Source organism: Ipomoea triloba, chromosome 6 (assembly GCF_003576645.1).
Source record: "Ipomoea triloba cultivar NCNSP0323 chromosome 6, ASM357664v1".
NCBI classification, from domain to species: domain Eukaryota; kingdom Viridiplantae; phylum Streptophyta; class Magnoliopsida; order Solanales; family Convolvulaceae; genus Ipomoea; species Ipomoea triloba.
In genome coordinates, this window is record NC_044921.1 from 14,151,659 (window position 1) to 14,178,031 (window position 26,373).

Here is a 26,373-nt window from a genome sequence, read left to right on the forward strand (position 1 = left end):
GCAAGAAGAGGACTATGAGCTTACTGTAGAAGAGGATGCGAGATTTTGTGGGCGTTTGATGTTTATTTTGTATTTTGTATTTAGCTACAATATGCGCCCATTTCACATTGCATTTTTTTGTTGGCAATGTTGTATATATTACCCAATTTTTGCTAACAGGTGGCACCTTGTAAATGCCCGTGGTTATATGTTTTTTTTGGGTTGTTTTTAAAATAAAGTACCACCGCTCAAGGCTTATCAGTTCTTCCCAATTGTGGATTGTTAGATCCTAAGACCAAACAATTCTGATAGCATGTGCACATTGTTGTTTATTTGTGTGCACATTGTCGCTTGCTCAGATGCTAGCTATTATATAATTTTCCCAACTTTAACCGTGTGCAATAGCAAAGGCAATTGTGTGCACTGGGTTCGAGATTCCACAAGTGGTGCACACTCTTAGGCCCTCCTCAATAGTAATGGAATTTTAAGGGGATTTTGCAGGTATGATTAGGAGAGAGAAAATGAGAGTGGAGAAAAAAAGAAAAGGAAAAAAAAAAACCAAAACAAAAACAAAAAAAAAAATTAAGAAAAAATATATTTTTACGCGCCCATGTGAGGTGCAGTGACATTCCCCAAAATGGGGCCCACTAAACCTGCAAAACCAAAGGTTTTGCAGGAGAAAAATCCCAAGTAAATCTTCCCTTTCCCATTTATAAAAACACCATCTCCAAGATTTTATTTCTTAGAATTTGTGCCCAAACCCAATATTGGGGAGGGCCTTAGGGCATCCATATCTGTGATTTTTTTGGGGTTAATGTCAGACAATAAACTGAAGCTTGAAGAATGAAATTGATGGGAAGCCAAATTAATTGTGAGGGTTAATGTCAGACAATAAACTGAAGCTTGAAGAATGAAATTAATGGGAAGCCAAATTAATTGTGGGATAGTTCTCCTGCAAAATCAAGGATTTTGCAGGAGAAGAAAGAAAAAAAAATAAAAAAGCAACGCACAAGCCGCGATTATGCGGCAAATAGCGCCTCACGCGCCCGCTGGGGCGAGTCAGAGTAGCCGCCAGCTGGCGGCCACTCTGACATTAATATTACTTCTTTTTTTTTTTTTGTTTCTTTTGTCAGATTTTTGCTTTTGTTTCTATTCTTTTTTCTTTTTGTTTTTCTTCCCATACTCTCTTTCCTAATCACACTTACAAAAACTCCTTAAAAATCGCGAAATATTTCCATTAATAAGGATGCTCTTACTTAAACGTGCACACATGTGTGCATCCCTCCAATGCTAGGCAGCTTAAGCTGACATTTCTGGATGCATTATGTATAATTTAAGTAGGTGTGCGCCCACTAATACATATTTACGCACACATGTGTCATGCTTGTATTATCGTGTGCATAGATGTACTAAGCTGTGTGCACTAATCTCTATCTCTATATATATAAAAGCCACAAACATGGTCCAAGTATTTTTTCCGCTCTTTTGGAACGAAAGTTTTTTTTTGGAACGAAAGTTTTATCAAAGGGTATTGTCAAAAAAAAAAGAAAGAAGGGATCTGATCGTTCCGAATTTCAAGGATACTATATTATGATGACTTTTGGATTTATCATATTATTAAATTTATGGCCTTTATTTATGGTGACTTTTGGATTTATTATATTATTATTAAATTATTAAATGTTTGGTTACCCAATGAAAGCCTCGATATCCGAAACCATCTTTGAAATTCAAGCCTGTATAAAACCTCTCATCATGGCAGCTTTATGCCATTCTAAAAATTAATGCAGTGTTCGACACAGCGTATACACTACCGTGGCCGTAAATTTCCAGTTGCTTCAATACTCAAGCAACAAGAAGATTTCAACAAGAAAAATCAATAATCAAGTTCGGCAGCAAATTTCCAGACTCGAAGACAGAAAAATCATGGTTGAACAAGCAATAAGAAAATTTTCAGACTCAAAGAAAATTTCAACCCAGAAATCAAGGAGAGGAGACCGAAGTTCCTTGACAGTAGAGGTGACGGAGCAGGGCAGCCGGCAGCCGTGGATGCATGGACGAGTGGTCTCTGGTCCGATGACGAACAAGGTTAGGGATTTGGAGATGAAGTTTTGGATAAACTGACCGGCGATTTGGAGATGGGATTTGGATCTCTGGTCATGAGCTGTGTTCCATTGGAGGTGAGCAGACGAGGTCCATTGGTCGCTGAGCATGCGAGCTGCCGAGCGGTGTTCTACGGGTTTGTCTTCGTCTTCACTTTGTTCGTTGTAAATCATATTTAGGAATTACTCGAATGAATTCAGAAGATAACTTACTTTTATGTGCACATATTTTTCCTCCGTATAAATATTTAAATTCCTTTTATGTGCAAATTATTTCTAATATAATTATTTATACTCCTTTTCTATAAATGCTTTTAATAAAAAAAAAATGAATAATGAAGCAAAAGGAAGATATAAATGATGTTTTCTTTGCTTCTCTGCTGAACGAAAGAAAGAAGAAAAATGGTGTTTCTACTCTTTTTCTGCCTGCTGCAGTGTTGCCCAATGAAATCAATTTTAAATTGAGAGTTGAAGTGAGATACAAATACAAGTGGTGATATAAGTGGGTCTTGCGAAAAGAGAAAGAGAGGGAAAAGTTACAAAAAAATTGGCATTCCGCATGCATTGCTGTCTCCCAAACCTTTAGTTTCTTCCCATGCATTTAATATAATGGTTGGTTGAAGGTTTAACGGTTGTTCTTATGGAGTTTTTCAGGCTGTTTCATTGCATGCCGGAGAGCCCCTAGTGGGGCAGAATGAAGAACACGTGTGGTGAAAGTCAACATTTTACAGGGCTCAATGTTGGGATTATTTTGTATAGAGAACATTTTACAGGGCTCAATGTTGGGATTATTTTGTATAGAGTTTGGGAGGCGTGGCTCAATGTTGGGATTATTTTGTATAGAGTTTGGGAGGCGTGCTAATGGATTAAAATTTTTTTGTATAGAGTTTGGGAGGCGTGCTAATGGATTAAAATTTTTGAGCACAAATCATGGAATCTGTGCTAATGGATTAAAATTTTTGAGCACAAATCATGGAATCTGGCATGTCTAATTACCTTTGATGGATGTTGTGCTGGAAATTTACTTTTTTTTTTTTTGAAACCTGCTGGAAATTTACTTGGTGGTCGTTTTTTTTTTTTGAAACCTGCTGGAAATTTACTTGGTGGTCGATTTTTTTTTTTGAAACCTGCTGGAAATTTACTTGGTGGTCGACAAAGCAAATTTATGGTTTTTGTGTTCATTTTCGAAGTGTGACAAAGCAAATTTATGGTTTTTGTGTTCATTTTCGAAGTGTTGATTTTTATGCTTAATATATATATGTTGTGTATATTTTATTATTTGTAGTAGTAGTATATATATATAAGTATATAACCATTGTTTTTAATATTCGTCATGTATTTTCGTCGCACATACAATTCTGTCATTAATTTTTTTTAGAAAATAATTCACATTTTATAACGAGGTATTTAACATGTAATTTATTTTTTGTTCTCATTTTATACCTTTAACATTTATTACTTTTTAGTTTGCTTACATTTTAAAAATGAAATTAATTACAAGAAAATACGATCAATTTATTACGAGCATAAATTAAATAGTTACAATGTATTTATCGTGCATCGCACGGGCAACTTACTAGTTTAACAAAAATTATATACTCTTCCGTGGACGGCTATGTGTGCATACACACTCAGAGTTCTGTGCATTTTAGTAATTACACCCTTCCTATGCTGCCACACCTATGTGCTTTCGTTAATAAGTACATGCACACACCCTAATTAATGATAACCAAAATTATTTCCTTTATCAAAACTAGTTCCAGTAGTTCTACTACGAAATTCACGCAATATCTATATCTATCTCTATATAATAATAAAAGTGTCTGACCAATTTTTTCGCCCAAAATAAAGATTATTTTAGTAGAATCATACTCAAGGTTATTTTAGTAAAATCATTGATTTATTAATTATCATATATATTTTCATAAAATTAGCAATCAATTATTATTACATATCATATATACTATAGTGGTTTTGGTTTTGTGTGGATTCTTGCTGGTGGATTTCAATGAATTTCTTGGAGAGAACGATCACCATCTATGGCGACTATACTTCCGATCCGTCGTCTACAACGGCACGACTTATACATGATCTGAGACTCACCGGCGTTGTCTCCGCTGGCGTCGTTGATCGTGATCCTTGGGGTTGAGACTCGTAGACCTTGCAATTATGGACACAACCCGTTAACACGACACGAGACCGGACACGAAAATAACGGGTTAGTGTTTAGCCTTAACATGTCCCGGATTGTTAACGGGTTGACCCGTTAAGAACCCGTTATGTTTCGTGTCTTAACGGGTCACCCCGTTAAACCTGTTAAGAACCCGTTTAACCCGTTAATATTATCGTGTTAACCCGTTTACATGAACCTGTTTACACAGACATGTTTATAACCCGCTAAGAGCCATTGTCAGAACCATTGTAATGAATGAAATTACAAAAGATGTCATGAACATAATTAACGATGAATTCACTACATTAGGCCAAGATCCTACACCAATTATTGATGTTTAACAATCTGAAAATTGAATTTTTATTGTGTTCAATTTTATTCTAAAAATTAGTATGAACTTCTTTAACTATGATTGTTGGATGTTATTTTATCATTTTATGAATGTTATAAATTGAATTTTCTTTTTAGTTTGTTTGCTGGATTGAATTGTAGGTTTTATTTCTTTTTTATATAACTTAACTTTAAATTTTAGTTTATTCTAAAAAATATTAATAGGTTTAGCAGGTTATTTAAACGGGTTTCGTGTCATATCGTGTTGACACGACTCGAAACCTATTAACAAAACGTGTCTATCGTGTCAACCCGTTTGAACCCGTTAACTAATCGTGTTTGTGTTCGTGTTAAGAATTTGAACCGTTAACCTTAACGTGTCGTGTTCGTGTTTAGCCTTATCGTGTTCGTGTCGTTATCGTGTCNTTGGTGGTCGACAAAGCAAATTTATGGTTTTTGTGTTCATTTTCGAAGTGTTGATTTTTATGCTTAATATATATATGTTGTGTATATTTTATTATTTGTAGTAGTAGTATATATATATAAGTATATAACCATTGTTTTTAATATTCGTCATGTATTTTCGTCGCACATACAATTCTGTCATTAATTTTTTTTAGAAAATAATTCACATTTTATAACGAGGTATTTAACATGTAATTTATTTTTTGTTCTCATTTTATACCTTTAACATTTATTACTTTTTAGTTTGCTTACATTTTAAAAATGAAATTAATTACAAGAAAATACGATCAATTTATTACGAGCATAAATTAAATAGTTACAATGTATTTATCGTGCATCGCACGGGCAACTTACTAGTTTAACAAAAATTATATACTCTTCCGTGGACGGCTATGTGTGCATACACACTCAGAGTTCTGTGCATTTTAGTAATTACACCCTTCCTATGCTGCCACACCTATGTGCTTTCGTTAATAAGTACATGCACACACCCTAATTAATGATAACCAAAATTATTTCCTTTATCAAAACTAGTTCCAGTAGTTCTACTACGAAATTCACGCAATATCTATATCTATCTCTATATAATAATAAAAGTGTCTGACCAATTTTTTCGCCCAAAATAAAGATTATTTTAGTAGAATCATACTCAAGGTTATTTTAGTAAAATCATTGATTTATTAATTATCATATATATTTTCATAAAATTAGCAATCAATTATTATTACATATCATATATACTATAGTGGTTTTGGTTTTGTGTGGATTCTTGCTGGTGGATTTCAATGAATTTCTTGGAGAGAACGATCACCATCTATGGCGACTATACTTCCGATCCGTCGTCTACAACGGCACGACTTATACATGATCTGAGACTCACCGGCGTTGTCTCCGCTGGCGTCGTTGATCGTGATCCTTGGGGTTGAGACTCGTAGACCTTGCAATTATGGACACAACCCGTTAACACGACACGAGACCGGACACGAAAATAACGGGTTAGTGTTTAGCCTTAACATGTCCCGGATTGTTAACGGGTTGACCCGTTAAGAACCCGTTATGTTTCGTGTCTTAACGGGTCACCCCGTTAAACCTGTTAAGAACCCGTTTAACCCGTTAATATTATCGTGTTAACCCGTTTACATGAACCTGTTTACACAGACATGTTTATAACCCGCTAAGAGCCATTGTCAGAACCATTGTAATGAATGAAATTACAAAAGATGTCATGAACATAATTAACGATGAATTCACTACATTAGGCCAAGATCCTACACCAATTATTGATGTTTAACAATCTGAAAATTGAATTTTTATTGTGTTCAATTTTATTCTAAAAATTAGTATGAACTTCTTTAACTATGATTGTTGGATGTTATTTTATCATTTTATGAATGTTATAAATTGAATTTTCTTTTTAGTTTGTTTGCTGGATTGAATTGTAGGTTTTATTTCTTTTTTATATAACTTAACTTTAAATTTTAGTTTATTCTAAAAAATATTAATAGGTTTAGCAGGTTATTTAAACGGGTTTCGTGTCATATCGTGTTGACACGACTCGAAACCTATTAACAAAACGTGTCTATCGTGTCAACCCGTTTGAACCCGTTAACTAATCGTGTTTGTGTTCGTGTTAAGAATTTGAACCGTTAACCTTAACGTGTCGTGTTCGTGTTTAGCCTTATCGTGTTCGTGTCGTTATCGTGTCGACCCGTTAACGAATCTGTATACACGAATTGCCAGGTCTAGTTGAGAGAGGGCAGGATGATAATCAAAACTATTAATATAAATTTCTAATTAAATTTTTCAATTAAATCCGTTTATAATGGTAATTACAAATACAGGATTAGGAAAAATTATTAGCAGGATTGAGACTAGCTAATCAATTTTCTAATATAATCTATCTATACTATATATAAAAACATTATCCTCCTCCAAAAAATTTCCCGCCCAAACATAGGGCATTTTAGTAATATGGTAATTATTATTCTAATTATAATTAATTAATATTATTCTATCATAATATTAGTAATTATGGTAATCATAATATATTATATATAGTATAGATTGGTAATTAGTTATTAGTAATTATGGTAATTCTTTATTAGTAATTATGGTAATTATTATGATAGTATATTTGTATTTTATAGATTAATACATATACGTGCATTAATGTAATACCACTGCAAAATGTTTATGGTAATTAATTATTATGATAGTATATTTATATTTTATAGATTAATACATATACGTGCATTAATGTAATACCACTTAAATTTGTTTATGGTAATTAATTATTATGATAATATATTTATATTTCATATAGATTAATACATATACATGCATTAATGTAATACCACTGACAAATGTTTATGGTATAGATTTATTTATTTATTTATTATGGTAGAATAATAATCTATATCTATATCTATATCTATATAATAATATATAAAAATATATTAGTTATAATTGTATGGAATTCTATTAATTATAATTGAATTCCATATATATATATATTATATTCCAATACCTATTTGTTTACAATTCCATTTATTTATTACCAAATTAGCAATTATTACCAAAAGATATGTTATTATTATGTTAATGGTGAAAACATATGAATGGTAATCAAATGAATTACCAATTACCAATTATTACCAATTAACAATAATAGCTCTGCATATCTCTCTTTATGGGTATAAATACAAGAAGAAACTCAGTCCACCACCACCACCAATTTTAATCTCTCTTAGTTCTGTTGTTTTTCGTTTGTGAAAACATCAATGTACATAGGAAGAACCACATTCTCCATAAAAGTGTGACATATTTACTGCTTTTTTTTTTACTGTTCTTATCTTATCTTCTTCTTCTTTTTCTTTTTTTTTTTTTTTTGATTTTTTTGGTTACATTCATTGCAGGTTCTTATATTTTGCAATCACAAGCGCTGAGGTTAATTGTTGGTAGCTTCAATTGTTGAAAGGTAAGCTAATTTGTCAAATAACTACAACTTTTATTCTAAGTATTAACTATTCTTTTTAATTGATTTTTTTAACTATTCTTTTATATTTTAAATCTTATATTTCCAGCTCTCTTGATTCTTTAATTATAAATGCAGATATTTGGAACCTAATAAGCAATGTGATGCAAAGGATAATGGATCTATTAAGAGATGGATGTGAAAGTTGAGAAGCAATTAATAAAATATTTTCCTGTTGAAATCATAGACATTTTATGTTTTTGGGCATTAAAGATTTCAAATTTTAAATTTGTGTAATTTTTTTTAAATCTTAACATTTCATGGTTTTAATTATCGTTTATTCATACCATGTTCAGAGGTGAAATTATAGTTAAAAAAAAAAAGAATATTAAAAAATAATTAATTGGAAATTAAACGGCACGGAATTTAGGCCATTTGAAAAAGTAAATCAATATTAATATTTGATTGAAAATTGAACAAAAAAGGAATTGAATTTATTTTGACAATTAAATTATTATAATTATATTAATTATATTAATTATATTAATATTTATGAAGGAAAAAGAAAATGAATATATTAATATTTCATTGGAAATATAATTGGCAATTATATTTTTATAATTATATTACTTATTAATTATATGAAAATGAATAGTAACATCTTTTTATGAATGAAAAAGGAAATAAATATTACACACGGAAATCTGTTATTAATATTATGTTACTAATTGGCACGAGATTCAGACCAAATGAAAAAGACGATTAATAATAAAATTCACTATAAATATAACATAGTTTTCCCTATGCAAAAATTAGTAACCACCAAATGAAATATTAGCAAAAAATTATGAAGGAAAAAGAAATGGAAATGAATATATGAAGTAAAAAGGAAATGAATATATTCATATTTCACTGGAAATATAATCGAAAATTATATTATAATTATAATTATATTAATTATTTAGAATGAAAACAAAATGAATTTATTAATATTCACTGAAAATATATTCAATAATTATATTTTTATAATTATATTACTTTTTAATCATATGGAAATTAATAATAAATTATTATGAATGAAAAGAAAATAAATATTACACGAGAATTTGTTATTAATATTTTCTTACTAATTGGCAAGGAATCAGGCCAATTAATTGGCAATTTTTATCAGGAAAAAGGAATGGATGGAAAGCAATATTAATTCTTTTGATAAAGGAAAAAAAATGAATATACTAAAAAGAAAATGGAATATTATGAAAACTGAAATGAATATATTAATATTTCACTGGAAATATAACACAACTTTTCACTACAAAAAAAATAGTAACCACCAAATGAATGACTAGGAAAAAATTATAAAGGAAAAAGGAATGTAAAATAATATTAATTCTTTTTAAGAAGGAAAAAGGAAATAAAATATTAGGAAAAACGAAATGAACATATTAATATTTCACTGAAAATATAACACAGTTTTCTCTATAAACAAATTAGTAACCACCAAATGAAATATTAGGAAAAAATTATGAAGGGAAAAAAATGGGAATGAATAATAATTTTTTTATGAAGGAAAATGGAAATGAATATATTTAAAAGGAAATGAAATATTAGGAAAAACGAAAGAAATATATTAATATTTCACTAGAAATATGACACAACTTTCCATATGAAAAAACCAGTAACGAACAAATGAAATATTAGGAAAAAATTATGAAGGAAAAAGGAATGGAGATCAATATTAATTCTTTTTACGAAGGAAAAATAAAATGAATATATTCAAAAGGAAATGAAATATTAGGAAAAACGAAATGAATATATTAATATTTCATTGAAAATATAGCATAGCTTTCCCTACAAAAGAATTAGTAACCAACAAATAAAATATTAAGAAAAAATTATGAATGAAAAATGAATGACAATAAATAATTCTAATTATAAAGGAAAAAGGAAATGAATATATTCAAAAGGAAATTAAAATATTAGAAAAAATAAAATGAATATATTAATATTTCATTGGAAATATAATCGGCAATTATATTATTATAATTATATAAATTAAATATTAATTAATTAATTATATTAATTATTAATTATATTAATAAATAGTACTCCATAATAATTAATATTTATTAACTAGAAGGTTGAGCAATCCCCTCACCAACTTTAGATGTCGTTGATCAAATTAATTTGTACACGTGTGACATGAACACTGCAGAAGCTTGAACATATATAATATATAATAATAATAATTTTTGTATATACGAATTGATATTTCTATTAACGAAAAATAATTAATTTAGTGTAATTGACTAATAATAATTGCCTAATAATTATTATCGTAATTAAGCTAAATATTGGTCGTTGAATTTATTTTTATACTCCGTAATAATTAAAGTTAAATTATTTCTCATTTTTCCATATTTATTTTTGTAATAATATAATTATTTAAGTTATATTAAATATAGATCTTTTTAAGATAATGGTAAACAAACAAGTCATATATTATTCAATTAATTGAGTGATACTTTTGCACTAATCTTATAATCAAATAAATGTACATGTTCAATATTATATTTTTTTAAAATAATTTTATCTTTAATTTTATTATCTAAATAAATAATACAAAAATTTATCCGTGAATCGCGCGGGTAATTGGACAATTATTTGCTCTAATTCAAGCAAAGAAAACATCAGAAAATATAATCAATCCAACTAATTTCATCAATTGCGCTATATAATATTCGATGTTATAATTTATATAATTGTATATCGATTGAAATATTCTTAAAATATTATAACAAATTAATTCCGTGCAACGCACGGGCGAAAATACTAGTTTCTCTAATATTTTTTTCCTATCATATTTTAATTAATTGATACTTTTTCCTAATATATATTACCTAAAAGGCTTTCTCCCTTTTTTATAATACTGATTCAGTTTATTATTGTAATCTATATAGGTAATTACCATATACTATTTACTATCTAAATAATCTATGGTAATTACCACATGTATTTAACATTTAAATTTATTATGATAAAATATCAATACATGTGCACTTTCTTTGATTATTTTTGAATAAAATCTTAAAAATTATGGGAATTAAGGAATTAATACTTTTTGTAATATAAATTTTATCTAATCAGTTAAAGAAATCGATAATACACATATTACGTCCATAATTAAAGGAGATTAAAACAATTATGATAATTATTTCAATTCACAAATTATTACATTAATTCACAGATTATTACTCCATACAATTATTAATTATATATACAAATTATTCCAATTCACAGATTAGTACACATATAAAATTATATGCTAATAGTTGCTTTTGAATAAAGTCTTAATAATTATGGTAATTAAGAAATTAATTCACACATTATACTTTTATTAATTTTTTTTATATTTTTTGTAATATAGATTTTATCTAATCAGTTAAGAAAATTAATGGTACACATCTTGAACATAATTAAAGAAAATTAAACATACACATAATTACAGACATAATTAAATGAAATTAAACATACACATATTACATCCATAATTAAACGAAATTAAACATATACACATAAAATTAAAGTTTTGAGGATCATCATCTCGTTGTTGCTTGAGCATATTAAACGCAACATATAAATATAAATATAAATATATATATATATATATATATATATATATATATATATATATATATATATATATATATATAATGGAGATTGATTATCTTGGATGATTACAACGCAAGTGTGATGAGTGTTGTTTGTCTTTCACATTGATGAACACGTACGGTAACGAACTGGGAAGAGTATAATGTTTAAGAAAAATACACGGTAAAGAATTGAGAGGAGAAAAGTTTTTAGAAAAAAAATATTAGGAAAAATTAGATATTAGGATTTTGATTAAAGAATGGTAAATGATGTCATTTTTGTAAATTAATAAGGATAAAAAAGTAAGAAAATGATAAAACTCTATACCTTATTTTGAAATGCTACTTGGAGGAGCGTTTCAAAATAAACTATTATTTTAAACTCCTCAGGTTTTACCAAACGGAAGTATAACTTCTTTGTAACTTAAAATGAGTTATATGTTGTACAAAAAGCTATACGAAATAGAGCTATAGGCTCTGTTTGGTAGAGCTTATTTAGGAGCTTATAACTTATTTTAAGATACTAATAACTAATAAGCTATAAGCCTATAAGTTATGTTTGGTAATGTTCCCAAAATAAGCTAGTAGCTTAAAATAAGAGTTTATTTTGATAAGATACTTTATGTAGCTTTTAAAAAATAAACTAGTAGCTCTTTAATTTTTTTCTCATCTCTATCCTTATTAGTTTAAATAAATGACATCTTTTATCCCTCCCAATTAAAATCTTTTTGGCCTTTTTCTCTTCAATTTGATTGTAATTTCAATTTGATATTTGTGTGTTTGAACATTAATTTTTGTATGAACTAATTTTATGAACTATAAATACTTTGTTTTACTTTATATATTTTCAAATATATATTTTTACTTTATATTTTATTAAAATAGATTAGTTTCATTATTTTATACTTTAATATGTAAACAAACCTATTTAAATTTAACACTATTTAAAATAAGTTATAATCTCTTAAAAATGCTCTGCCAAACAGAATACATTTTATTAATTTATTAAAATTTTATTTAAAACTTAAATAAGGAACGCAAAAGATTAGCTTACATACAAATTCCTATATACATTTCATTTCTTGTACATTTTATTCCACATCATTTGTGAATCAAAGTGCGTGTAACTTTGACTCTTTGAGTAGGTTGTGTTATCGAGCAAACCAATTAAGTTTTGGACTAACTCGTTCGAGCCATCCCTTTTATTAGTTTCGGGCTAATGAAGTTGATTTTTTATTGACTTTATTATTGTTATTATTATTGTTATTATTATTATTATTATTATTATTTACCATAAACCTTATATATTTTGATCTTATTGGATCAGTTCATCAATTTTAAGCTAAAATTAATATCCCACTCGGCACTCGCAAGCCGCAAATGCAATCCATTTAAAATTTACAATGTTCATTAGTGGCTAAACCACTGAGATCTCGTGCATTGACTTCTCTGCTCATTTTTGCACGAAAATGGATAGCTTTTACGGCGGTCGTTATACCGTGGACCACCGTGCATAATGCATTGTGGACCGTAGTCACAAAACGACATCATTTAAGTAAGTGAAAGACGGATCTTCGTAACTGACACTACAGTTCATCTCAAAAGATATTGCTTTACATTTGTTTTGATATTATCGAATGAAACTGTAGTTATATCGAAATGTAACTGTAGTTGTGTTGAAATGTAACTGCAGTGTATATGAACTGATACTGAATAACAGTTTCACATTCGTGTTTTTATTTTATCGAATGAAACTGTAGTTATATCGAAATGTAACTGTAGTTGTGTTGAAATGTAACTGCAGTTGTGTTTAAATGTAACTGTAGTGTATATGAACTGAAAGTGAATGGCGCGGAGCGGAGGCCGTTTCATCCGTCTGTTTTCATTAATCAAAACGATGTCGTTTTGATGCGCGGTCCACGATATAATTTGCGGCTTTTACGGAGTAATTTTTAGACTTCTACTACATAGACTCTCATTTATTTTATTTTATCACTTTTACTTCTAGACGTGATAAAATATGATATGTTATTTTCATCTTGTGGATCCCAAGAAAAGTGTGAACATCAAATTTTTGTGTGAGAGAGTAAAAATAGGAAGTATAATATGGGAGTCTAAGTAGTATTTTTTAACTTTTTATGAGCTGCTTCATATCCATTTTCTTCAAGGAACAACCTATAAATGATTGTTTAAGGTGGTCCTTTTTTTTTTTTTTTTTTTTTTCGTAAGGAATACCTTATTTAGTTTAGGGTAACATACCCATATATATCAATCCTATATCATTTGACTTGACTATAAAATTCTGAACATTGAAAAGATAATGTGAATAAAAAAATTATCACTATCCTTAATTAGTAAAAAATAATTTTTAAAAATTCAAATAAATCACTAAATTTATTAATTTGTGCAATTAAACCATTTAATTAAAAGAATAAATATAATTACAATATATTAAACAAGTGGAAACTATTCAATTTCCATTTTTAATTGATAAATTTACAAAATTTTCAATAATTGGTCATTTGGCATGTTGCATGTCATTTGAAAAGAGTTAGGGTGCTTGGTAAATAATTTTTAGTTGATTGAGTTAGTGAGTTTGACTAGTTTATACTTTATAGCATTAGCTGATTATAGAAAGATGTTCGATAAATTAGGTGTTAGTTAATAACTGATTACATACAGAATGACTTTTTCAAAAACTTTTTGAAATTTAGCATTTTGGAGCAATAAGTTGTTAAAAAAATTAATTAATTAAACACTTATATTGGTTGTTTAACCAAGTTAAACAGTTAATAGTTGCCAAATAAGTTAAAATCGGCTAATAATTAAGCTAACTATATTACCAAACATGATCTTAATTGGATTGTAAAAAAAAAAACTTTAAAAATTTTTTTAAAATGGAGGTGGTGGCAATATTGCCCATTTTTGAAAATTTTGAGCATATAATAAAAATTATTCATATAATTTTTAAAAGGATTAATATTTGATGCACCGTCAATGTATAAATGCTATACACCAGTGATGAAGGAGAAGATGTCAAATCATTAAAAAACAAAGTCAATATTAATCGGGTCCTTTTTTGTAAAATATCTAAGACTTGTATTCTATTAGAAAACTATTTTATTTCTAATTAACAAAATATATCTACTTTCCTAAACATATTTATTACTTAATTATTATATATCTACTTTCCTAAACATATTTAATTATAATATAATTAAATATTTTACTAAACAAAGTTGTCACGTAACATTTATCAATTAATTTTAATTATGATTGTTGATTTATTAATAATATAATTAAAGATTTTACTAAACAGAGTCATCATTTAGTAATTATCAGTTGATTTTAATTGTGATTATGTATTTATTAATAATATAATTAAATATTTTACTAAATAAAATTACCAATCAATTTTAATAATGATCATTGATTTATTCATAATATACTTAAATATTTTACTAAACAAAATTGTCACGTAATATTTATCAATTAATTTTAATTATGATTGTTGATTTATTAATAATATAATTAAAAATTTTACTAAACGGAGTCGTCATTTATTAATTATCAGTTGATTTTAATTATGATTATATATTTGTTAATAATTTAATTAAATATTTTACTAAACATAGTTGATTATAATATAATTATATATAATCCAATTTATATTTAGTAAAATATTTAATTATATTATTAATAAATAAATAATAATATTGTATCTAACTTGGAATAATTAATAATGTATCTAATAATTAAAAATATATAAGAAATTAGATATATAATAATTAAGTAATAAATATGTTTAGGAAAGTAGATATATTTTATTAATTAGAAACAAAAGAGTTTCATAATAAAATACAAATTTCAGATATTTTATAAAAAATACTCGATTAATATTGATTTTGTTTTTTTTTATTGATATGATATAGCATTTATATGCGGTGCATCAAATATTAATGGTTTTTAAAAATATACACTTATCATTTCCCTTCAAAAATATTTTCCAAGTTTTTTTTTTTTTAGGTTCACTGTTTTTTCTGACACCATCACTCGTATTATTATTGTCGTCGGACACCCCCGCAAATCTCTCTATATAATCAAATCTAACGGCTACGATTCCTCCTCTTTTTAAAGATTATTACCGTACTTTTATTTACTCAAACGAAAAATTCCCTATCTTCCCATTTTCTTCGCAAGCATCTCAGCAGATCTAGAGAGAGAAACTCCGGCGACCGGAAAAACAGAAACCCAAACTTTTCGCTCAGTTCTGATCTTTCTCTCTCTACCAGATCCCAACCTCGTTTCTTAGCTCCTACTTCACCAAAGATCAATCAACTCTCTTAGCTGCAGATCTATAAGCATTTCAACTCTTTGGTACGCAGTTTTAGTTCATTGGAAATATTTCCTGAGTCTGAACTTTTTTTTTTTTTTTTTTCTGTATTGTTTGTTTGCTTTTATGGTGGGGAAGTTCATAGTGACTGAATTATTAGCAGCAGAAACTGAAGATTTTTGGTCTTCAGTAATTTCATTAAAAGAGGGTTTTGTTTTCCATTTCTGGAATATGGGTGTTCTTAGCTGATATTTTAGTTATCTTTTACTTAATTGTTTGTAAATTTGTATTCCCAGCTTGATTTGAGGAGTTCATGTTTATAAGTCAAAGGCTATGTTTTCCCTTTCCTGAATGTGGTGCTGTTCCTAGTATTAAAACATAACTTGGTTAGGTCTCTACTAAATGAATTTCCACTTTTCCAGCACAAGTTGAGAAAACCTGTCTTTCTTTTTTTGTCAGAAAAGAGGGAATTTTTTTTTTCCTGTATGGTGAAGCTGGTTAGTTCTAGTTCTAATTTCATAGTTATTTAAAATTATATTTTGAAGTTTGTGATTTATAGTTATGCTTCTAAGGTGCTGTCATCTTAAGTATAAAATAGGTGATAATTTTGCAGAAGGAGGAGGGATAAAAGAAAAAGAAAAATCAGAAAACAAAAGAAGGGAAACCTTTCTGGTCCAAAATGGCACCTAGCACGATTAGGAAGGCGATCGGTGCAGTGAAGGACCAGACAAGTATTGGGATTGCCAAGGTGTCTAGCAACATGGCTCCGGAGCTGGAAGTTGCTATTGTGAAGGCGACTAGCCATGATGATGATCCGGCTGGAGAGAAGTATATTAGGGAGATTCTCAATTTGACTTCGTATTCCCGGGGATATGTTAGTGCCTGCGTATTGGCAGTGTCCAAGAGGTTAGGAAAAACGCGAGACTGGATTGTGGCCCTCAAATGTTTGATGCTTGTTCATCGCCTGCTCAACGATGGTGACCCAGTATTTCAACAGGAAATTATGTATGCCACAAGGAGGGGCACAAGGTTGTTGAATTTGTCTGATTTTAGGGACGAGGCGCATTCAAACTCATGGGATCAATCTGCTTTTGTGAGGACTTACGCTCTGTATTTGGATCAAAGGTTAGAGATGATTCTCTTTGAGAGAAAGCAGAGTGGAACTGGAACAGAGATTGAAAGATATGGGCCACGTGAAGAGCAGCGATGGAGATCACCCCCTGGCTCAAATAGGGGGTATGACTATGATTACAATGAGTTCAGGGATGAGCCTGGTTATGGGATGAGGAGATCAAGATCATCTGGGGATGTTAGAGAGTCAAGTCAACAAATGAAGGATGTTACGCCATTGAGAGAGATGAATCCAGAGAGAATATTCGGGAAAATGAGTCATTTGCAGAGGCTATTGGATCGGTTTTTATCATGTCGACCAACAGGGTTGGCGAAGAACGAGAGGATGATTTTGGTGGCCATGTACCCAATGGTGAAGGAAAGTTTCAAGCTCTATGCAGATATATGTGAGGTTTTAGCAGTGTTGTTGGATAAATTTTTCGACATGGAGTATCAAGATTGCGTTAAGGCCTTCGATGCCTATGCTAGTGCTGCAAAGCAGATTGATGAGCTCATTGGGTTCTATAATTGGTGTAAAGATATTGGCCTTGCAAGATCTACAGAGTACCCAGAAGTGCAGAGGATTACCAGCAAGTTATTGGATACATTGGAGGAGTTTGTGAGGGATAGGGCAACGGTGACAAAGAGCCCTGAAAGGAAGGTGGAGACGACTCAGCCAGTAATTGAGGAAGAGCCAGCACCCGATATGAATGAGATTAAGGCCTTGCCCCCACCTGAGAATTATGCTCCTCCACCACCACCAGAGCCAGAACCCCCTAAGCCAGTTGTTCAGGAGACGGGCGACTTGGTTGATTTGAGGGAGGAGGGCGTTACTGCAGATGATCAGGGCAACAAATTTGCCTTGGCATTGTTTGCTGGGCCAGGTGGAAGCAAAGCAAATGGATCTTGGGAAGCATTCCCCTCCAACGGGGAGCCAGAGGTGACATCAGCTTGGCAGAACCCTGCAGCCGATAGTGATAAAGCGGATTGGGAATTGGCTTTAGTAGAAACTGCAAGCAATTTATCCAAGCAGAAGGCTGCAATGGGGGGTGGACTTGATCCATTACTGCTCAATGGTATGTATGATCAGGGAATCGTTAGGCAACACGTGAGTACAACCCAATTGAGTGGTGGCAGTGCTAGCAGTGTGGCATTGCCCGGACCAGGGAAGAGTACAACGCCGGTATTGGCACTTCCAGCACCTGACGGGACAGTCACGACAGTTGGACAGGATCCATTTGCCGCTTCTTTGAACATTCCGCCACCTTCATATGTACAAATGGCCGATATAGAAAAGAAACAACAGTTTCTGATGCAGGAGCAAATGGTGTGGCAGCAGTATGCTCGAGATGGTATGCAAGGCCAAGCTAGTTTGACCAAGATCAGCACGGGCGCATATTATACTCCAGGGCAACCGCCAATGATGCCTTATGGAATGCCACCCGTAAATGGCATGGGAATGCCACCTGCAGGGTATTATCACACTCCATACTGATTTTGTTATCTCATCTCTCTGTTTCATTAGTTTCTGAATTTCGGTACTTGTCTTAGTGCTTTGACCATTTTCACTGAATGTTATATGGTATCATCCTTCTAGTGTATGTATGCCAATAAGGTTAGAGAAGGACAGGAGAAAAAACTGAGCCAAGTGTTGGGGCCTTGGGGTTTTCTGGCAAAGGGCGTGCTACGACACATATACTATTTATTTCTCTTGTGTAACATCTCGGGTCTTGTTTATATTCTTGTCTGTATGATTTGTGAAGCATTTTCTAAAATATGAAGAATCTAACTCCAATCAGATTTAACAAAGTTATTAGATTTTCTGATCATCGAGCAGTTCATTGTTCTTTAGAGGAATTTATTTATAGCTTTATTGAAATATTCATCATGATGTTACTCTATTCAGTCTATTGACATCCTACCTTATTTTCACTTGTACTATGAGTCTGAGTTGCAGCTGCTATTTTGTTTTGTCTCTTTGTCTAGACTATTCAAGCTGACATGGAAGGATGAGATTAAGGTCATAGTTAAAGGAAATACTGTTTTTTAATGAAACTATGAATAATCTAGAAATTGGTTGGTCAGCTAGCTTGTGATGAATTTTCTAATGCAACTTTGTCCATAAACAACTGTATCATGAAAATGACCATTTGATGCTAGAAAGTTTTAATGATTATTTAGATATTATCATTTCATAGCTGACTTTGACCTTTGCTTGATGTGAGAAACCAAAATATATTCTACTGTTTGTTTGTTTGTTTGTTTGGTGAATTTTTACCTTGATTTTGTAAGTATGCTGTCCTACATGTTAAACTGTGTTAGGTTAACCTATTGAGCCACCTTAGTGACCAATTAATTGTATTTAACCTATGACTAGACAAAACATGGAAAAGAAATGAGGTTGATTTGTGAATGAGCGGGTAATAGGTCTTTTTTGTAGTGACATATAAAACTTTATAAGTACAGTTTGATTAGCATCTGAAGCTAAAGGTAAGAGTGACAAGTGAGTCCCCACAAAATTTACCAGCTTCTGATTTGTTTGTATTGCCATATTTGTCTGTCTGTTGGTGTATTCAGTTTTTTTTTTTTTTTTTTTAATTTTAATTTTAAATACTCCATAATAGTTTGAATACACTCTAATCTATAAATAATGCTATCTCCCGTCTCATTTTATGTGCCTGGTTTAATTAACGAGATTTAACTAAAGTTCTTTTTTTATTCAATTTTTTTATAATATTGTTTAATATTATATACAAAATTTATATATTTAAAAATTACACTAAAAGTACTTTTAAATACACAAAATTAAATTTAAAAATAAGTAAAAATACTAAAGAAAATAAATAAAAAAGAAAGTGTTGGTTTAACAAATAAATAGTAAATTTGACAATAAAACAAGACAGTGAAAGATATATTTAATAAATATGCAATTTTGATTGGGATGTGACTCGAACATGAGATATTCCTTTTGAAAAGTAATAATGATGTCATCAAACTGCAAAGTTTTTGGCAAGTATTATTTACTTTGCTCAAAGAAATAAGGTTAAATGCTTGTTATTACTGTTTAACCGTGTTTGCCCTAGATTGGATAATTTCATTCTTACTTGAATGCCATATGTTTTGATTTTTTTAATCAATTCCATAGCATTAAAGAATAAAAAATAAGAAAATTGTAAGTATAATTTCGAAGATTGAATTTAGTGTTTCTACAAACTTAATGTTTTAAAGAATGTTAAACTTGTTGTGTGACAATAACATTCTTTATATTTATTGGTTTCTTGTGAATTTAATAATTTTATCATGAATTAAGTTAATAATCAATAGTGTTACACAAAGTGGAAAATGTAGCATCACTTTATTGGTTTGTACTAAAATAGTGAGTGGTGGCTATGACTTCATTCTGAATATATTTAATTAAATATTTATTTCTAAAAAGGTTTCTCAAAATTGCATCAAGTGGCATGGATCTGCTGGTCGGTCACCCAAGAAAGAGTATTTTATATTTTTTTATAAAAAATAAATTAATAATTATTTAGCGTGAAGCATACCTACCTCTTGAATGGTATCCACAGACCCATTGTTGACCTTATTAAGAAAAGGTTCCATAGTTCTTTACATGATTACTTTAAGCCTCATAATTGAGCTTCTTTTTCTTCCCCTTTTGTAGATGGTAACTCAAAGCTGGACAATACTAAGTATTTGATGAAAACCTTCTTTCACCTCTTATTTCTTGTGAGTCTAAAGTATCTTTAGTTGTGTTTTTCTACCGTCTTTATCTGAAAACCCTTTTAATAATGTTGTAGATATATAGAGTAATTTATTGTCTCAATTGTTCTAACTGATATAATTTTTAACTAAAGGGTAAGAATTTTGTTAAAATTTTCAATTGAAGGGTAAGAGTCGTGGGAAAGTAAGATGCAAACGTGTCGAATTCGCAAGCTAATTGCGAGTCGTTTGGTAAAAACTTGATTCAGTTCAGTCAAATTTAATTTCAAGCTAAGTTCAAGTTTAAAACTTTTTGACTCATGACTCATTGATCTATTCGTGGGCCTCCCTTTCTCCCCCAACCCCACCTCCACACACACACACACACCAATTGAAGCGAACTCAAGCCTTATAAAAATTAATCAGCCAAACTCGAATCATATTTTAAGCTTGAAAACTGGTATAACTATATTTAAATTCGACTTGTTTGTATCTCTATGTAAGAGTTGTGGACTACTTCAATCATTATAGTTCTAATCTAACTGCTAACGTTTTAAGTATTATATTCTTGATGCTTTCCTAAACTCTAAATATGAAAACTCTATACTCATATCATGTATAGAATGTGTACAAAATTAAGCATTCATGTTAGGCATTAAACAAATTAGGCAAAAGGGTCAAATAGGCCCATGTACTACCATTGATTGTTCATCTAGCACCATGAACTAAAATATGGTCCATTTAAGCCATTATACTCTTAATAATTTTTCATCTAGCATTTTTAGCCTATTTCTAACAAGTTACCCTTCTAATTTGATGACATGGAAATATAAAATTAGAAAAAATGATGACATGTTATTTATGTGGATGTTTTGGATGATTTCTACCATATTTCATTAATGAAAAAAATAATTTCTTGCAATGAAATAGGGTAGAAATCAAAATTGCTATATAAAGTTTTAAGAATTAATATCACTTTTGGTCCCACGACTTTTGAGTTTTATCAATTTTGGTGCACAACTTTAAATTTTTTCAATTTTGGTCCCTAACTTTATAATTTTTATCAGTTTTGGTCCTTCCGGCCAAATTGACGGTGAAATGTTGTCGAATTTTATATTTTAAGGGTAAAATCGTCATCTCAATGAAACGTCTTCATTATCTAATAAAAATCACTGTAAAATCATATTTATAGGTGTTCTATCGGCGCAAATAATGGGGAAGACAGACAGAAACTAGATAGAGATCTATGAGATTTATAGCATCGACGATTGACAAATCCTTATTTTTCTCTTAATATGATTTTTCTTTTGTTTAGATATTGAAGATCTTTCTTTGGGATAATGATTTTGTCCTTAAAATATAAAATTCTGCAACATTTTGCCATCAATTTGGCCGGAAGGACCAAAACTGATAAAAATAACAAAGTTAGGTACCAAAATTGAAAAAATTTAAAATTGTGCACCAAAAGTGATAAGACCTCAAAAGTCGTGGGACCAAAAATGATATTAGTTCAAGTTTTAACTACAGTGTATGTATAGCGGGGTATTCACTATCGTTCGGCAATGAGATTTCATGGAAATCGATATATGAAAATTAAATTATTTTTATAATAACTTAAGAAATTGTATTGGGTAAATTTTGTTTTATTTTAAAAATAAACTAATATTTTTGGATTTTTGGATAATTGAATAACTCAAGATATTGTATTTTTGGATGATTTCCTGCAATGAAATAGGGCAGAGATCAAAGTTGCTATATAAAGTTTCAACTACAGTGTACTGTGTATGTATAGCGGGCTATTCAATGTCGTTCAACAATGAGATTCCATTAAAATCGATATATGAAAATTAAATTATTTTTTAAAAAATAATAAAATTTACCCAATACAATATCTTAAGTTATTATATTTAATTTTCATATATCGATTTTCATGGAATTTCATTGCCGAACAATTTTGAATATCCCACTATACATACACAGTAGTGCAGTACACTGTAGTTAAAACATTATATAACAACTTTGATTTGTACCATATTTCTTTGCAAGAAATCATTTTCTTCATTAATGAAATAGGGTAAAATCATCCAAAACATCCACATAAATAACATGTCATCATTTTTTCTAATTTTATTTTTCTATGTCATCAAATTAGATGGGTAACTTGTTAGAAATAGGCTAAAAATGCTAGATGAAAAATTATTAAGAGTATAATAGCCTAGATAGACCATATTTTAGTTTATAGTGCTAGATGAACAATCAATAGTAGTACATGAGCCTATTTGACCCTTTTGCCAACAAATTAAAACCTATTTGTCATTGAATGGGGCAATGGGCACACACAAATAGTACTTTATGGAGTAAAAGTTAACAAAGAAAGGTCAAACAAATTTGGGAGGGTGGACCCCAGAAATATTAGGGGCAGGTGATCTGTACCAACTCCAAGTCCCTATCTAGTATCTTCACTTGGTTTTACATGTTTGTTCCCGAGTAATATGGATTTATTTATCAAATACCAATGATGCTCGGTGTATTTAATTATGAATTTTGTAAACTTTTAAAATAATACGGAGTATATTTTTATAGATTTTAAACAACTTTCATAGAATTATTTTAAACTTTTGTAAATTTTGTATGAATTTATAAAAATCTTATATCACTTGTGATTTGTGAACCAAAGAATAAGCTTAAGTGGCTCAAACTATCGGATTAATTAACTCATTAAGTTTCGGGCTAACCTATTTCAACCATTGACTTATCGATTTTGAATTAAGATTAAAAATCCTACTTGTTGTCTAGTTTATAGATAACTTGAACGGGCATACTTGTCTAGAGATATTAACTCATAAAATTTTTTAGCATTATGAAATCCCTTTTGGAAGTGATGTAAAAGTCTTGAAGGGATGATGAATTTTGAGTAGGCTCTTTTGTAATAAGAGTAATACTTTTAGTTATTTTTGTAGTAAAGTTACTTTTTTAATGTAACACTTTACTTTTTGTTTAATAAAATTAAGTTGAGAAAATTTTGATAAATATGCTACGGGTATTTGGATAGTCTTTTTATTACTGTATTTATGTTGTATATATTATCAGCACAGAATAAACAAAAAGGGATCGCGTGGCCTAATGGATAAGGCGCTCGCCTCCGGAGCGGGAGATTGTGGGTTCGAGTCCCACCGTGATCGATTTCTTTTTACATTTTCTCGACGTTGTTGGGCTTTGATCTGGGCCTTTCTGGTTAAATCTCGACTGTTTTTGTTAAATAAATTTTTACATTCTCTATGTTTTTATATTGGGCTTTGATTTGGACCTCTCTGATTGTATCTCAGATGCTTTTGTTAAATAAATTCATCACCTTTAGGGCCTGTCCGAATTCTGATGGCAAATTATTATGGGCAAATTATTTGAATATAAAAGTACATTATTTGAGTATTAAATATATTATTATATATTATTAAATAATGTACATTCAATACATAAAAAATGTATTTTTAGAATATGAAAAATGTACCTTATATTCATGGTCCACACAATAATGGTAATATACATTTTTAATATATTAAAAGTACATTATTTATGTACTGAATTTACATTATTTGATAATATATAAAAAAATCATGTACTTTCAAATAATGTATTTTACGTATGAAAATAATGTATTTTTAGTATATTAAAAATGTACTTTTTATTTAAGGTTCACACAAATGTGAGGACCATGGCCCATGGAATAATGATTGAAATTATTTTTTGTGCACCGCGACCGTGGTCCAGACAGATGTGTGGACCGCAGTCCAAAATGACGTATGTAATGTACATATATATATATATATATATATATATATATATATATAGAAAATATTGTGAACAAAGTTACATGATAATATTATTAATGAAGTAGTTTTTAGGGTGAAAAGTTGCGTGAGAGGGTATACTCACACCGAATATCGTTATCAAAGATTGAAGATAGGAGTTCAGCAAATTGCCTCTCAAGTACACGATAATATCTCTTCTAATGGAAATCTAGCCAAACAAAAGGATTTGAATAGTGCAATAATAAAACAGTGTAACTAAGAACGAAATGATATAACAATTAACAGCACGTTTGGTTCACGGAATGAATTTTGAGGTAATAGGAATGTTATTCCATAAGGAATGCAATAGCAAGAAATAGAATAGGAATTGTATTCTATTGTTTGGCCTGGTTCGCGGAAGGAATAGACTATAGGAATTATATTACAGTGTTTGATTGGTTTAAGAAATAGAAATGAAATATGTTTTAAAAGACATAAATACCTTTATAAATATGTAGTAGTCGTCATAGTAATAATAATAATAATAATAATAATAATAATAATAATAATAATAATAAACAAAATTATATATAAAATATTTTTTTTAAAACATAAATGAGAGTTTTTGATCCCACATCGGTAACTCAGGAAGAGAAGCTCATTTGAGCTCCCCTATGTAAGAGAAGCATTGCTTCCCATTTTTGCTCCCTTCTGGCAATTTTACCCTTGTTTTAACCCTAATTCCCTACAAAACACAAAAATACCTCAAAGTTAGTCTTTTATCACAATTTATCACATTTCAAGGTATTTAGAGCACAAATAAAACAAATCCAATCATAAATTATCCACAAAATGTCTAAGTAGTAAATTTTGATACTTATCAATTATTAAACATTATGCATTGATTGATATTTAATATAAAATTACACTCTTTTGGACCAAAATTCACCATCTAAAGTGGACCATGGTCCAGGATAATATAATTTGTTCATCGGGTATGTGCGAGAAAATTCTCTAGTGCCTCCTAAAAATTGGAAAGTGATGGATGTTTGGGTCACAATGGTCAAAAAGAGAAGAAAATCAAAAGATATTATTTTCTTTTTCCAAAATTATTCCCTTTATTTATTTATTTATTTATTTATTTTAAGTATGGCGGAACAGGGTATATCGACATCAAAGTCTTTCTCTACCCATACGCCATAGACAACACATTTTTATCTTGTAAAAAAATGTTTCCTATATAACAACTTTATAAATATATCATTTTTAAAGATTTTTTAATGTTTTTACAATATAATTTTAATATTTTAATTTTTTTTAAAAAGAAATGGTCAAATTGACTTTCAAATTATATACAAAATGCAAATAGACCATCCAACAATAGAACCTCAAATTAAACTTTTAAACTTGTTAAAGTGGTGCAATTAACATTTTTATAAGGTTACCAAAAGTTAATTAGATAGCTTTTCTTGTACGACATATGATGTCGCATCTTATTCAAAAATTAAAAAAGAAATTTTCAGATTGTTGAGAAGCTACCAATTTCCTCAACTAGATTGGACAAAGAAGCCAACGAGCTTCTCCATCTTGATCAGACAGAGAAGTTTGCCAAGCTTCATCATCCATGTCGATTTGGACGAAGAAGCTAAGGCATCTTCCAGATCGACAATGATGAAGATATACACTCCCTCCATTCTATTTTGTTTTTTCTGGTTCGATTAACATGACTGAAGTTAGTTTTAATTCAATTTTTTTTATAATATTAAG

General features: G+C 29.6%; 1 protein-coding gene and 1 non-coding gene across 3 annotated transcripts; both read left to right on the forward strand.

The window, feature by feature from the left end:
- The first annotated feature begins 15,831 nt into the window (after positions 1 to 15,831).
- On the forward strand, positions 15,832 to 18,942 carry LOC116022327 (putative clathrin assembly protein At2g25430). 2 transcript variants are annotated; one of them, XM_031262980.1, is made up of 2 exons: positions 15,832 to 16,047; positions 16,602 to 18,942. In XM_031262980.1, exon 2 carries the CDS (start codon positions 16,683 to 16,685, stop codon positions 18,606 to 18,608), a length of 1,926 nt encoding a protein of 641 aa, XP_031118840.1. In that variant the 5' UTR covers positions 15,832 to 16,047; positions 16,602 to 16,682; the 3' UTR covers positions 18,609 to 18,942. The 2 variants fall into 2 exon arrangements, with proteins under 2 accessions (XP_031118840.1, XP_031118839.1); XM_031262979.1 differs by having other exon boundaries at positions 16,617 to 18,942.
- Positions 18,943 to 23,927: 4,985 nt separating this feature from the next.
- On the forward strand, positions 23,928 to 24,000 carry TRNAR-CCG. Its single transcript has one exon. It is a non-coding gene; the product is annotated as a tRNA-Arg (tRNA).
- The last annotated feature ends 2,373 nt before the right edge of the window (positions 24,001 to 26,373 follow it).

Excerpts from the sequence above, each read along its gene's own strand:
- LOC116022327 (XM_031262980.1), top strand. The coding sequence starts at position 16,683 with ATGGCACCTAGCACGATTAGGAAGGCGATCGGTGCAGTGAAGGACCAG.